A 15,834-nucleotide genomic window follows, 5' to 3' on the forward strand; every position below is an offset into this window, starting at 1 on the left:
TGTTCTTTCCACAAAACGACATCGTTTCATTGAAGAAATAATAAATACATACCAGGGGTCCAGTATAGTCTACCAGAACTTTAATAGAGAGTCTAAAAAATAAGAAAAAAAGATATTTAGCGGTTAATATCATACCAAATGTTGGAGTTTTTTTTTTACTTTTAATTTAATGTTTTTTTAAAAGTAAAATAACATGGTTTAGATGTTTAGAAAAGTATCTCTATGAGTTGTAGATAATTTCTCCGACTTGTAAGTTATAAATATAATTAGCAATTTTTTTTAATTATAAAATCATCTGGCATAATTTAAAATGAAAAGAGAGGAGAGATTAGAGAGAGAGAAAAAAAATCTTGGAGGGATATTGAAAAAAAAAATTCTTGATAAGATTTTTTTTATTTAACCTTTTATTTATAGAGATTTTTTTAAAAAAAATATTTTATGTATATTTAATTTTTTATGAGATTTTCCCGATTCATTTGTATTTTATTTTATATAAATAATTTATTTTTTAAAATAAAAAAATACAGTTATTTTTAAATAATATTTCTAATATGTGAAGCTTTACCTAATATGTTTTTTTTTATTTTATCGGTTTAATATATGTATCTATTTTTATCATTTGATTGAATAAAAAAAATTTTAATAAATAAATTTATCAAACAGGATAAATATATCGTCTTATGAGATTAAATATCTTAATTTATATATCTCAATTTTTACTATTTTATTTTTAGTTATAATTAATAACTTTTATTTTTTTATTAACATATATAATTTTTAATTTATTTAATTCCAGCATCTATTTTTTATTTTACACTTGGAATTTTTTTAATTACAAAAAAAAAACACATCGAAAATCCTGCAAGTCAAATATTGTATTTGGTGTATATAAATAAACACCATAGGTAAACATTAATTTTAACTTATTATTGTCTTTGCTTCTCTTGCTTTGGTTATCCCAAGATTGTCTGCGCGTTTCTTGATTTGATGATCTTCCGCGTCATATTTTTTGACGGAAACACATATCACTATACAATGTATATATGGGAAAAAAAGACATTCAACTATTTATAGACACCTCATCTCGAAATTAATCCTGAACCAGCTTTCATTATAATTTCGTCATTAAAGCTTTCAATAAGCTTCCACCGGAGATGGGAGATGATAGGATACAACAGGTGGTTCAAGAAGTTGTAAAATGAAGGATGATCATAGCAAACAAACATATGAATAAATCATCCACACAAGTACAGTAGAGAAGTTACTTTGTTTCCTTGAAAGAACAAATTGACTTGGTCACTCCACAAGAATTTTGTATCTTGGACCCAAGGAGGGTCTTCTGTCTCTATATATCAAGGCCGAAGGTTTAGTAGTGTTCTTGATAGATTGCCCCAAATTCTGCCCTCCATGCCTGGTCATCATCTGGGATCGTGTTGTGTGCTCCGTCAGAATTCTCTCGGTATAGTGGTTGCAACGCAGATTCTGGAAGTCTGCTTTCTGCCATGTACTGCTTCATGGTGATCATCTCCATTTTGTGTTTTCTCTTAAGCTTCTCCGTTTGCTTCTTCAATTTTTCATTTTCTTGCTGAACCACGTTGAAGTTCTCCTGCATATGTGATAGAAATCAATAACATGATAAATCAGATACCCATCAGCACTTGATGTCTGTGTAAGAAATGCCCTTTCACGTTAGTGGAGATAGTGAGTGAAGCATGGTTTCATCAAGCTATACTAATAATATCAAGGGACTGAACGCTATTCCATATTACTGCTAGATGAGTCACATTTCTCATTCAACATTTCTAAGCATACTGCATAATAATATTGGCAAGTAAAGTGTAATCACGATAATCTACCTCTGCAACTGAGGCAGCTTGCTCAGCTTCTCTCAGCCTAACAAGGAGTTCTCCAGCAGCATGAACAGCTTCTGCAGTGTCTCTAAGCTGGATTTTCAGACTCTTGTTCTCCCTTTTCAAGAACTCCCTTTCCCTTTCCCTTTCCACTCTTAAGGAAGAAAGCTCAGCTTGAAGTGATTTGGCAAAGCGAGCTCCGCCCTTTTTTCCTGCCTTTGCTGCTGCCCTCTTCACCTCTGCTATCCCTTCCATGATTGCACGGTGCTTTCCCTCGAAGTCATTGTACTTCTCTTGTAGATCAGCATAGTGTTCAACCATTCTAGCATGCCCAAGGACAGCCCTATGAAGCGCATCATCTAACTCCTCTGTGCATTTCTTCTCTAATCTCAATTCCATCTCCACCTTCTCTGCATGCTGACGACTGCATTGAAGATCAACTCTAAGGTCATCAGTTAAAGAAATCCAATCACTCTCCATTTCTGTCCATCTCTGTCTCTCTCTCTCATATTCTTCCATGCTATTATTTTGTGTGTCTGCACTTTTGCATAGTTGAATGGATTGTATCAACAAAGAGGATCTCAGCTTTTCAGTAGATCTGTTTTTGGATGCATCAGTATACGACTGCAACTTCATCTGTAAGTTTTGAATTTCCTGAAGAAGTGCTTCCTTCTCCTTCAAATCAAAATATGTGTTTTTATCCATCGCGTCTTCTACTTCATATTCTTCTTCTCTAATCTCAAGCTGATTATTCTCAACACTTGGAAGCTGCACAAATCAACAAGAACAAATGACACAGAGAAAAATTGAATTAACAAGATTGTCTGCAATTGATGATGAAAACAACTATTAACCTTGTTTCGATCCTTTAATGACTGGTTCTCTTCATCTGCTGATCCTTCAAAGAGTGTCATTTGATTCTTTGATTTCCTGGGCAGAATCTCATCCCCTTCTTGACCAGTCATGATATAATGTTCTCTTTCCTGTTTGTACTTTTCAACCTGAAGAAATTCAGGTTGTCATTAAAAGTAAATTCAGAAATGTGGAATTGCAGTGGTTAGAGGGGTGATCAAAAGAATTATTACCAACTGATTCAGCTGCTCAATTTTAGTTGCTTGCTCCATACATAAATTTTCAAGGTCCTTCTCCTCTCCGTTGTTGGTTATTGCTAAACCGTCGCCTGAATCCTGCATAGAAAATAAACAAAAAGGATAAATAAAACAAGCAAATATACAACAGAGTTTATAGCACTTCTCATCAATTAAGTACTAATCATACTTTGACCACTTGACTAATCAGTTGGTTAGGCTTCCGAGCTTCTTCCTCTGCCACCACCCATGTCAGGCTATCCTGGACCTCGTTTGAACTATCATTGATTTTCTGTTTACAAGATGCACAAAGTAAGGAAGCATGTGATCCATGTTCTGCTAACTTCTGAAGAGACACAGACACATTCACTTTGTCAACTTCGGAACAAGGTTTTAATGACAAGGGCTCGAAGGAGAATGAAACTGAAGATCTGTTTGATGCAGAGTTCCGCTGATGATAGTCAATAATCTGCAAGCCTCTCTGAAGGCTAGCGGCCAAGGACTCAGTGGGGCCTGGAAACATCTTGCTTGAACACAAAGATGATCTGATGTTTTCACTTTGCTTAAGTGACTGGGGCGGTACATCTGACTGGAAGTTGGAGCTGTCTGACACATTGTTCTGACTTGCTGAAAATAATGATGGAATGACCATGCTTTTCCTGGTATTTCCAATTTTAGGTGACTCAGACAACATTGGCTCATGGAGGACTGCAGACTGACAGCATGGACTAATATTAATGCTGGTTCGAAGCGGAGGATCTGAGGCTTCAGGGGCAGCTGGGAAGTCGTCTTGTGATTCACCTTCCTTTTCTTTCTCAAGATTGATTTCTTCACTTTCAAATTCATGTGGGCCATTCACTTCGCTGTCACTCACCAAATCTGTCTCAAAGCTTTCTTCTACAGAAGAAAAGTGGGCAGAGTCTCCATTATCAGATAGATCTCTTGAGTTGTCATCAGGAGAACAATGTAATTTATTGAGTTGCTGGTGTAGTTCCCTCACATCATTCTCATCAATGTTCACCTCATTGTCAGAATCAGTATCTATGCGGGGTAGCATCAAAGAGCGATTAAGACTCACTCTCAAGTGATTCAAGCTTTCTCTTACATTTCTCCCCTTGAAGTATCCGCTTCTACCCTCGAATGAATTATGTACATCAGATTTCGCTCTTATAAGTTCTTCCTGTAAGATACACATTTACTAAGGTGATGCCTTGAGATGAAACAGGCAAATAATTACTTCCTGAAGGAAAAACCTCGTACCTTCAACTGACGAATTTGATCACTCAAATCATTAACATCATCCTCTGATATTTCATTTATAACCGGGTCATTTTTTATGAATTTAGCTCGCTGGCCAAATCGGAGTGTCCTTAACGTCTCACCATTGTTTCTGCAACCAGCAAGCACATTATTATCATAGAATAGTACAAGAGATCTCGAGCACTTACTTAGATAGAATGAAGAATATGTGTGCTTTATAATACATAACAAGGAACTCAAACTGATGACAATAAACTAATTGGAATATGCATATGGTACATGGGCAATGCTGAAATCAATAGCACCACCTTTTTTCCTGAAATTCATAACAAGGAAAGCGGTTGGTTACCTGTTATTAGGGGAGATGCAGCACATGACTGTGAGTTTTGCATTGCCACCAAGAGATTCTCGCAGCAAGTGTGTTAAACAGGATCCTTGGTATGGAAAAACTGCAAATTTCCCTGGTTGATTTTCCTTTGCTAGAGTGTTCACCAATTGCCTGTTTCACATATGAAACAAAAACTGTGATTTACCAAAGTGCTCGAATGAAACAGCTGTTAAGATGCTCTTACATTAAGCATCCAAATGGAATCTAAATACACCTAATTCATATGTGACAATATAAAGGTCTTTAACAAAAAAATAATAATAAAATATTTCAGCAATAAGCATAAATACTGAAAATGAACACGATCATATATAGCTTGCATCTTATTTAGACAATGAATATTTTTTCTTTACTACTTTTACAGTTCGAAAACCTTCAGAAGGAAGTGATGGCATCATACCCAAGCTGTGACAGGGACTTCTTTACACTTTTGCCTTCCTGCACAAATTGTCTATCGGCATCAGCAAGTTTATTTCTATCCAGTCCAGCAAGATCAAAGAGGCTGATTCTGCTGATTTTTGAACTACTGAAACATTTTGATGAAGTCCCCTGCCACGTGAGAACATGTAAGTGGTAGAACCAATAAAAAGAATAATAACACTACAAGATGATACCAAAATCCAAAAATATATAATTGGCTCAACATTGTATATCATAAATAACTATATGACCAATGCATATATACATGATGTCATTTCACAAAGAATGATATCTATTCTAAGAGAAGTTAACTTTGAGGAAAAATAAGATAAAATATTTTGATCATGATTGCAGCAATTACGCTGGAGAAGCCGACGATACAGACCTTGCACCATGACTCAATGATCATAGTAAATACAATGTGGGACCGAGAGCTCTTAGAATTTATGCTCGTTGCTCCAACTTTTTTACTTGAGAGCCCCTGCATCATAGAAGTACATGTTCACTATTGGAAAATAAGAAGAAATATATATGACAATGAATTAAAGATGCTATCAAAAGCCAACCATGAGTTCCTGAAAAGGTCCAAACCCCAGGGAGTAATTAAAAATAGTAGCCTCCCTACCTTGATCAATAATTGAGTTACATCCTCATAGCTGCTCACATACTCCTCGGTCAAATTCTCGACGTATAATCCATTTTTCGGATCATCCTTTATCTGGAAAAAAAATTTGAAATGAATTGTTATCGTCAAGTATAAACTAATTAAGGTGAGGTGTTTCAAAGAAGGCATTGGCTAGTGAAACAAGAATCCAAGGACAGGAGCCGAAAATCCCACCTCAAGATTTCTTTGACCTGGATCAAGCAAGTCCCCTATTTGCTCGTTGTATATCTGCAATTATCAATCAATTAGTCCTGTACAAATTGATATACAGGTCACATTCTATCCATAACTTCTTAAGACTGTTACGCATACCTCAAGAAATGAACATCTGCACTGATAATTGATCTGCTTCATTTGGGAGTCCTCTTGCTGCTATGAAAGACAATCCGAACACGTAGTTACTAACCATTTCCACACAGAAACCAAAGAAAAGGAAACAAAACAAAACATACTCGCTGAATCTCCGAGAATAGCATATGGAAGATGCGAGGAACGATGCCTTGGTTGCTACCCGTTGAATGATCCTCAACCATCGCGCTTGGTGGGCCCCACATGGTGTATGTCTTACCACTCCCAGTCTGGTTTAAGTACGCAGAAAATCATTAGTGATCAGTAATAAGAAAACGAAGTGTTAGTTAGCATAACACACAGTTATAATACCTCTCCATACGACAAGATGGACGCATTGTAACCTGCTAATGCACTTTTAACCAAAGGAACACCAACTAACTGGAAGACATCTTCCTGGTACACGGACACACAATCCAACAGTTTACGAATCAAAATATGTTAACAGCAGAATAAATAAATTATGCTAAGAAAAATCAAGTAGAAGAATATTGTACCTGGTTTGAATTCGAATCAAGAACCGAGTCGAAATTGAATTTCCTATCACCAATTGATACCGAATTCGAAGAAAGCTTCCTCACTACACCATCACCACCCTCTCTTTTAACATCATTTACTGCTCTAATTCTCACCACAACCTTTACATTATGCGATAAATAAATAAATAAATAAATAATCCAAGAGAGCGAAAAACAAAACAAAAAAAAAAACAGTTTAAAACAGACAAAAACCTTCACTGCCGGATCCAAATCCTCCAATGCCCCGTGGGATCCATCGACTTGTCCCAGTAGCGGTGGTGGGTCCCGAGGAGAGAGTGATTGAACATTCTGACCGTCTGATCTGTTGAGAGAAGCAGAAGAGGAGAAAGACTTGGAAGGTGGAAAGAGTTTAGGGATGGAAGTGGAGAGAGGAGGATCGTTGATTTGGATGTTAGGGTGAAGTGGAGGAGGAGTGTTTTCTGAGAATTTTTTGGATTTGCGCTTGGAAGAAGAAGACATGGATCTGGGAAGTAAATTTCTTATCGATGAAGATGATAAGGTTCCTAAGAACCGATTGTTGTCGCTAGCTTCCCCTTTCATGGTGTACTTTCTCTTGATTTAGAAATCCGGGGGGGGGGGGGGGAGAGAGAGAGAGAGAGAGAGATTTTGTAAGAAGTGGTGAGGAGAGGAAGGTTTTTGTTGGGACTATAAACACCCTAGAGAGAGAGAGAGATGACCGTTGAGACTTTGAGGAATTTAAATTCAACTTTTGATATTTGTGCAATGACAATAACGCCCTGCTATTGTGGGGTCGTCTCCTACTATTGATGTGAAATAAAATAAGAAATTTTCACTAGAAATTATCTAGACATCAAGTTGAAAGTTGAAACATGTTATAAACTTCCTAGTGTATTTTTTTTAATTTATTTGTATTAAATCCGCTTCTTCCTTTTTGTTTGTCTTTCTTCTGCTTCCTCCTCGTTCTCCTCCTCTCTCCGCCATGGCTACCACCACTTCATAGCCCACAAAATCACCGGAAACCAGCATCAAAGCACTGCCGTTTCCTCTCCTTTACTCCACTGGATCTCCTAACCACGGGCCTCTAAAGCGGTGGGCACACATAATGGCATCTTTTACTATGATTATGCTCTTAGCTTCTTCATGATTCGCCTCACCAGCAAGCATCCCAATGCCGAAATTGTAGGAACCCGTGACTTATAACAAATCAAACCCAGTTTTGATTTTAACTGTTTGATGCTGTAGACACTGTAAAAAATGAAACTTCAAGGATTTTGAAGGCTTGGTTTTGTTAGTATTTCAAACCCAAATTATGTTTTTGTCGCCTAGAAATCATAGATTAATTCAAGTCCAAAGTTAGGATATGTTTTTAAACTTTTAATTCTACGTATACACGTGCTGCTGCAGATCATGATTGAATAATTGTGCCATTTTTAGAGGAAGTTTCATTTGACAGGGAAGGATGATTCTGTCTCCCTTATGTGATGAGCCAAAAGGATTGAAAACCAAATTGTGCATGCTGAGTTTTGGGTTACGGGAGGAGGGAGGAGGGAATGACAGTACTTTGGTGGTGGTTTTTGGCTGTTAGGGGTCGGTTTTGTGCATTCCGGAGTGGTTACGGGACTACAATTCCGGATATTCGGTTATAATGGTTTTTTAAAATATTTTTTATTTAAAAATATATTAAAATAATATTTTTTAAAAGAATTATTTTTAATATTAATTCATTAAAATATCTAAAAATATAAGGAAATATTTTAAACATAAAAATTGAATTTTAATCAATATCCCCGCAATTTTATACAGGGGATTAAAATCCCTTTAGAAGTGTTATTCAATGTTAAAAAAACATTAAAAAAATTAATATATTTTAAAATAAAAAAACCTATATTCTTATAATAAGGTATTACCAATAAATTAAAATTTAAAATTTTTACAAATAATCTTAAAGATCACATGGATATGATATAATTAGAAAAAACTAATAAATATGATATGGTTTGTAGTAATTAGTAATTGAGTCTTTTGTATTTAATTGTTTATGTTTCTTACAAAAATAGTGTAAAAGAAATAATTGACATTTCAAGTTTTTCCCATCAAGGGCTCCAATTTTCACTAGCTTATCAGCATCGCGAGCCGCTCCTTGAAAAAAGGAGAAGAAGGGAAGGTGGGGACAAGATTGTCCATCCAAAACTATTTCAAATTACATGGCCGTTGTAACCAGCGTGGAACGTGGATTCCTCAAAATGCAAATTTGAATGTCACATGATCACATCAACTTTCCTTCGGCGCTGAGTTATCAATTATCTTATAGATATTTTTTAAAATAATTTTTATTTAAAAATATATTAAAATAATATTTTTTATTTTAAAAAAATTATTTTTAATATTAATACATCAAAAATATCAAAAAATATCAAAAACAATTAATTTTTTTAAAAACATTTTTAAAACGCAAAAACAAACAAGATTAAAAATTTTTATGTAAGTTTATATATTTATTCAGTAAATATTAATTTTTGTTATGATTATAAATTTACCAATTTACATAATTATAAATTAAATATATATACACTCGCTTGGAAAGCCATCTTAGAATTATAATATCTATCTATATTTTTTTTTAATTAATTTCATCCTTATATATTAAAATTTCATTTCAATTAAATCTTTTTTTTTGTTAGTGCGGCTGCTTAATGATCCTCAGTCTTCGAAGAATGTGTCCTTGTATGATATGTGTTCTTTGTTCTAAACATTTCCTAAAAGTTAAACGTCCAATCAAAAATATATTTTTTAAAATATTGAAGATGGACATAAATTTAGGAAAAAAATAAAATGAAAAAGAAAAAGAAAAAATGATAGCAAAAAGACACAGTTATTGAAAAGCCCACTTTCCATTAAAAAAAAACGAAAAATTGAGAACAAAACGACATAGTTATGGAAAAACTCATTTTCCAAAAAAAAAAGGAAAAAAACAAAATGAAAAAAAAAAACCGACATCAAAAGGCCATTTGTATTGAGAATTTTTGCTGCCACTTCTTCTTCTTCTTTTTTCGGAAAATGGGAAATTTTTGAACTTATATAGTACATGTCTAAAACTTTAAAATTTTTGGGAAATTGTTAAATAGAGTTATATGAAAATAATATAAGAATTTGCATAGAAAATGAGATTTTTATAATATTTTCTTGAACATTAAAGGATATTTTTAAATCTTTAAAGTATTTTTTTTTGTAATTTTTCAATATCACATGGGGTTATTGTTGTTTATAGTATGAAATTTGATAAAAACATCATGTGTAGAATAGTATAAATCACTAGATAATTTTATTTACATTATTTTGTAGGTTGGATTATTTAAAAAAATTAAAAAAAATATTCAGGTATTACTAACATAGTTTTTTTAAAAAATAAATTGTGTAGAGATTGACGTAATATAACCCGGTTAACTTGGTAAGTCCAAAGACACCTGAACAACTGGAACAAAAACATAATTTAACTAAAAAAAATATAAGATGACATCTTTTTTATAGAAAAAAATTAAGACTACAATATATTGGATCGTCCTAAATTAATACAGGTTAAAATGTAAAATTTATTATCTAAGTCGTGAGTCCATTATAACCTTATAGAAAACAAATAAAAAATTTATTGAATCTCAATTCTCAATCAACCCAATGTTGAATAATAAAATTAAAAAAAAATAATTAAAAAAAAGCTTGAGTCAATCTAGGTTAACTTGTCAAACTTGGATCATGAGACTGAAATAACTCAATAGAAAGCAAATCAAAATAAATTATGAAGTTTAATTCTCAATCAATCCAACATTGAATGATGAAATTGAAAAAAATCAATTAAAATAAAAAGATCCGAATCAACCCGATTTAATTCATCAAATCTCTGAATCGGGTCATAAGACTAAGACAACCTCATAAAAAGTAAACTAAAATAAATTATGAAGCATAATTCTCAATCAATCCAAATGGTAAAAGATAAAACTGAAAAAAGAAAATCAATTACAAAAATGACCCAAAAAACCCACGTCAACTAGGTTAACCTGCAAAACTCATGACTCAGGTTATGAAATTAGAATAATCTTATAGAAAATAAAATAAAATATATTATAAAGTTCAATCCCTAATAAATATAGTATTAAATGATGAAATTAAAAATTAAAATTAAAAAAACAAAAAAATAACAAAGTTCTATTTCAATAAACAATATTTTATGAGGAGGGGAAAAATGATTTCCCCTCCTTAACTTACTCTTATTAATAATATGTCTTTCCTTCCTTAGGTATCATGACATTACAAGTAGTATTGAAACATTTAGTGATTTGAGTGAAACATCTTTAAGTTTTAAAAAATTTAATAGAAATTACTTCAATCTATTAAAAGATTTCGGGTGCAATGCACTTGCTTCATTGTTCATATAAATAGTGAAGCAGTGCCTTTTTTTTTCTCTCTTTTTTATTTATTTGTTATTTATTTTTATTTTTATTCCATCCTTTTTGTTTTCAATTTTTTTCTTAAATTTTTTTATGATCATTTAGGATGCGTTTAGAGTTAAAAGTTATTTTTAAAAAATCTCACCCCTAAATATTAGTTTATTTGATAATTAAGTTTTATCATTTTATTCAATTTTCTGTTAACAAGGTTACCGTGATGTCACTACCAAGTTACAAATTTCACATGCTAAATCGAGTATACTCAGGTCGGGGGGTTTTTCAACCTTTTTAATTTATTTATTTTTTATTTCATCTTTCAACATTTTATTTGCTAGAAATTAATTTTTTTTCTATTTTTCTTTCAATTGGGTTACCACGTTCTCATTTAATTTTTGGTTTGTTATCAAATAAGATCCTTCAATATTTGATTTTTTTAGAATTATTTTTTTTTCAATTCCATCCTTCAAGATTTAATTGATTGAGAATTAATTTTTGTGCTTTTTTTTTAATTTCCTTTCTATAGGGTCATTCCAATCTTATGCCCATGTTCACAGGGTTAAGAGGATAACCCGATTTGACATAGTTTTTTTTTAAATTAGAATTTTTTTTTATGTTTCACCCTTTAACATTGAGTTGTTGGTAATTGAGTTTTATAGTTTTATTCAATTTATTTTTGATTGGGTTAGCCTGGTATCATGACCAGGTCTCATATTTGGCATGTTAACCCCGATGAGCTCGGGTCGAATGTTTTTACATTTTTTTCATTATCAATTTATTTATTATCATTATATTTTTTTTATTCATTATTTAAATTAGATGAGCTTATTAAACTTAGTGAAGTCAATGATCCAAGTCTCATATTTATTTTTATTTTTTTTAAGAATGCTTATATTGCCTTAACATCTTTTTTTAAAGTCTAAAGAGATTGGGCAGGCTTGCAGCATAGTATGGGCCACCTATCAAGTTTTTATTCTAATTAAGATAACATCATATAATACGATATCTTTATAAAAATAGGAACCTTATTCCAATATCATTTAGATATAACTAGTTTACATGCCCAAGTTACATTGCGGGTTGAATAAAAAATTTAAACATAATAAAAATATTCAGGTAATAGAGAACTATTTGACATTTTTAGTAAATTTAGTCCAATTGGTCAACCTTGAAACTTATTGACCAGACTTTTGCTTAACTTAGGTTTAAAATTAAATCATAGGAGAATTACCCCAACATCCCACAATCGACTTGGCAAACCTAAAGGCAACCCGGATGACTAGTAAAAGACATGGTTTGGTTTTAAAAAACAAATTAAAGATGACCTTTTTTAAAATTTTAAGACATCAATATATTAGATTAACCTGAGTTTCATGGCTTAACACCACTAATTTGCAATCCGGGTGATGGACTCCATTGAGTTTAAAAATTTTATTTTTTTTAAGAATATTTTTTACATAATCATACAATAACATAAATAGACGCTCGTAAAACCAAGAACAAAACCAATTTTAAAATATTTGTTTAAGACTACGATAAAATAATAAAAACCAAACTAAAATAATTTATTAAGATAAATTTAAAATTAAACAAATATTGAATAATAAAATCGAGAAAAAAAGATGAAAATAAAAGAAAAACGAGTGGGAAATACAAAAAAAAAGGAAATGAAAAGAATGGGTCATGTCCTTCAATATGCATATGAATAATGAAGGAGATAAGTTGATACCCCAACTCTTTTAGATGTTATAGGTAATTTGTTGATATTTTAGTCAAATGGAATGGAGCTAAAACATATATACATAATGTTAGCTATCAATTTAATTATGCAATCAATTTGGTAATATACAACTAATTTCACAAACGAGGAATTTACCACGACTATTCCATATTTACTATCATCAAAACACAATTTCTTGCATTTTCTATTGGTCTTCTTTTGATCATATTATTTATTTATTAGCTCACTACTTCTAATTTTATTCCTATAATTCATTGTTCTTGCACACACTTATAATTATTTCTCACTTATAACTTTATATCATATGTTTCGTTGGGTCATTAAGGTTATGGCCTAATTCATACGGTTAACATAGTTCATTTCAATGTTTTTACGTTTTTTTTTCTGGGATCATCTAAAGGATATCAGGTCTATTGGCCCTCACTCTGGCAACTATTCATAAAACCCCGAGTATTTATCCCCCACTCATATGATCAATATACCCAACTATAATTAATAGCCCCTACTCATGTGACCAGCTTACCTAATTATAATTAGATAATGTTTGTTTTTGTGGCTACTTCTGCTTTTAAAGTAGACCACAGAAATAAGCCATTTAGTTAATTATTAAACATAATTTACTATTTGTGCAATCCAGTATAATTTACATTTAAAACGCAGGGTAACCGAAAACAGTTTCAAGTTGCTTCTCCTTCTTCTGCCGTCTCCACTTAACAGTGGAGAGTGAATTAATTCACTCTCCATGTGAATAGTGGGGAATTTCACTCTCCATTCACTTTGCAAAAGTGTGAACAGTGGAGAACGTCTCCACTGTTCATGGTCAGACCAGGTCTGGCTCAAACCTAAATGCATTGGACTGGGTCCAATCTAGTAAAATAAAAAATCCAATTTTTTTTATTTTTAATTGTGTTTTATTTGAAAGATGTTTAACATTATTTAATGACATTATGTAAATTAGAAGGAGAACGCATGATAACATAGCATTTGTAGAATTTGATCGCAATCCCAATTTTGTTCCTGATGATATTTTACATGATGTTGTTGCATGCTCAAGAAACCATGGAAACTGTAGTCCTTATCGGATGGATTTCGTATGTAATGGAATTGAATATAGTTTAATGAAACAATAAAAATATTTTATATAAAGTATTATTTATTTCATGATATAATAGCAGTAGTTAAATTTACAATATTTAAATTAAAAATCATCAATATTAATATATATCTTTTTTAGTTATTTTATAACCTTAATTTGAAAAGCATTCTTAACCAAACACATTAAACTACTTTTTGTTAAATCTCAATTTCAACCACAATTTTAACCAAACATATATAAATAGTAAATCAATGTCAACCAAAAGTGCTTTTTATAAAACAACTTTTTCTCAAACCACAAAAGCTACCACAATACCAAACCCCACTCATGTGAATAACAACTTATCCCTTTTCTGATTAGTAGCCCCCCACATATGTGTTTGACTTATCCATTTCTTATCAGTATCCCCCACTCATATGATTGGCTTAACAATATCTTTTATGATTCTTTGATATTTCTCATTTCTTTTCTTCTTTTGGTATTTCTCATTCATCTTTATTGTTTGAATTGGAAAACACAATAATTATAAGGAATTTAAAGACAACATTCTTTTAAATAAAAAAGTGTAAGGTGGAGAGCGTCTACATGCTCCTCCTGATGTTTTAGCTCTTCATACTGAGGGTCTAGCTACTAGTACCTCTCCCCATAAAAAAAGAGATGCTGACATCAAATTTAAAATTTTCAAATTTTATGAATATGCATTAATGTTATCCTTTTTCAATTCGCATTAGTATAACATATTTCATATTCCATTTACTTTAATTTTCAAGTTTTTAAATTAATTCATTTCTTATTTCCATCACCTTTATATTTAATCCCTTATTTGTCAATATATACAATACCTATTTAATATTTCCTTACATTAATGTTTCAACTTCTAAGATTGTAAACTTTGCATTAATACTTTCCAACACCTCACCTTAACTAACACTCATTACTTTCCAACTTCATTCTTGCTCATAAAATTTAACAGATGTATTATAATCTGCATGATTTATACTTTACAACATATATAACATTTTATTTTTCATGTTCCATCCATCCTTCATTTTCTTAATTTACTTTTCTACACTAGATTAATTTATTTCCAAATTATACCCAACATAAATACCAATAATCTAGTAATTTAAACAATTAATAACTTAACCACCTCTTAAAACCTTTACCATGTTTCCTAACAAGTCAAATAGTATGACACAAATACTCAACCCTAACATCAATCTCACAACCTGCTTTCCATGCAATTTTATCAAATGATATAGAATTACATTAGTTTCCATATAATCTTCCATTTCCTTTATATTACTTATGGTCGGCCTTAAGCGTAACAACCATTCCATGATTTTTTTAATTTTTTTTTAACTCAATTGCACTTAATATAGCTTCTATTCCTCGTACTTTTCCAACTTCACAACTCAGTATTTTTCCTTTTAACTTTCATAAAACATAACTGATATGCCTTATGAAGTCTTATAGCACCGAATATATTTTCAACTAAATACTTATCTCATATCATATTTCTCATACATATACATTAAAATATCAAACAATTTCACATAACTTAAGCTTAATTCTTCCCTTTCATAAACCATTTCTCATGGCCAACCCTAGGTTTAGGGTTACCCATAACTTTCCTTTAATTTCTCTTCATTATCGTACTCTATCTAGTAATTTAATCCTTATTTATTTAAGCATTTAACATAAAAACACATATTTTCCCTAAATTACTCAAAAACCCTAACATTGATAATTTGAGAATTACTTTCTCTAAGCATGAAAACAAACATTGACAAGAAATCGGGTTACTAGAACACCTTAACCAATGATTTAGGATAAAATTAGGGAATTCCTTGCAATTTTCTTCTACTTCCTTTCTTTCCTCTTCAAATTTCTTTCTTTATCTAACTAAATATTTATCCCTTCATTTCTCCCACTCTTAGATAAGTTTATGTAAGATTTTCTTCACTAATCTTTATACAAAACACTCTTATCTACCTATACAATTAGTTTAAAGAAAAAGAAGAAAAAAGAAAAAGAAAA

At 31.5% G+C, this 15,834-nt stretch overlaps 1 protein-coding gene across 2 annotated transcripts; it reads right to left on the reverse strand.

The window, feature by feature from the left end:
• Positions 1–1,084: 1,084 nt before the first annotated feature.
• Positions 1,085–7,152, reverse strand: LOC133673954 (kinesin-like protein KIN-12F). Of its 2 annotated transcripts, none has more exons than XM_062094912.1 (16): positions 6,750–7,152; positions 6,516–6,656; positions 6,331–6,414; positions 6,123–6,248; positions 5,983–6,039; positions 5,845–5,898; positions 5,632–5,724; positions 5,392–5,487; positions 4,987–5,135; positions 4,548–4,697; positions 4,199–4,328; positions 3,129–4,118; positions 2,936–3,037; positions 2,705–2,851; positions 1,857–2,618; positions 1,085–1,606 (listed from the first exon to the last, which is right to left on the reverse strand). In XM_062094912.1, the coding sequence occupies exons 1-16, from the start codon at positions 7,095–7,097 to the stop codon at positions 1,367–1,369; spliced, it is 3,669 nt and encodes a 1,222-aa protein (XP_061950896.1). In that variant the 5' UTR covers positions 7,098–7,152; the 3' UTR covers positions 1,085–1,366. The 2 variants fall into 2 exon arrangements, with proteins under 2 accessions (XP_061950896.1, XP_061950888.1); XM_062094904.1 differs by having other exon boundaries at positions 5,983–6,042.
• Between the last annotated feature and the right edge of the window lie 8,682 nt (positions 7,153–15,834).

Source organism: Populus nigra, chromosome 1, assembly GCF_951802175.1.
Source record: "Populus nigra chromosome 1, ddPopNigr1.1, whole genome shotgun sequence".
In the NCBI taxonomy this organism is placed as follows: Eukaryota; Viridiplantae; Streptophyta; class Magnoliopsida; order Malpighiales; family Salicaceae; genus Populus; species Populus nigra.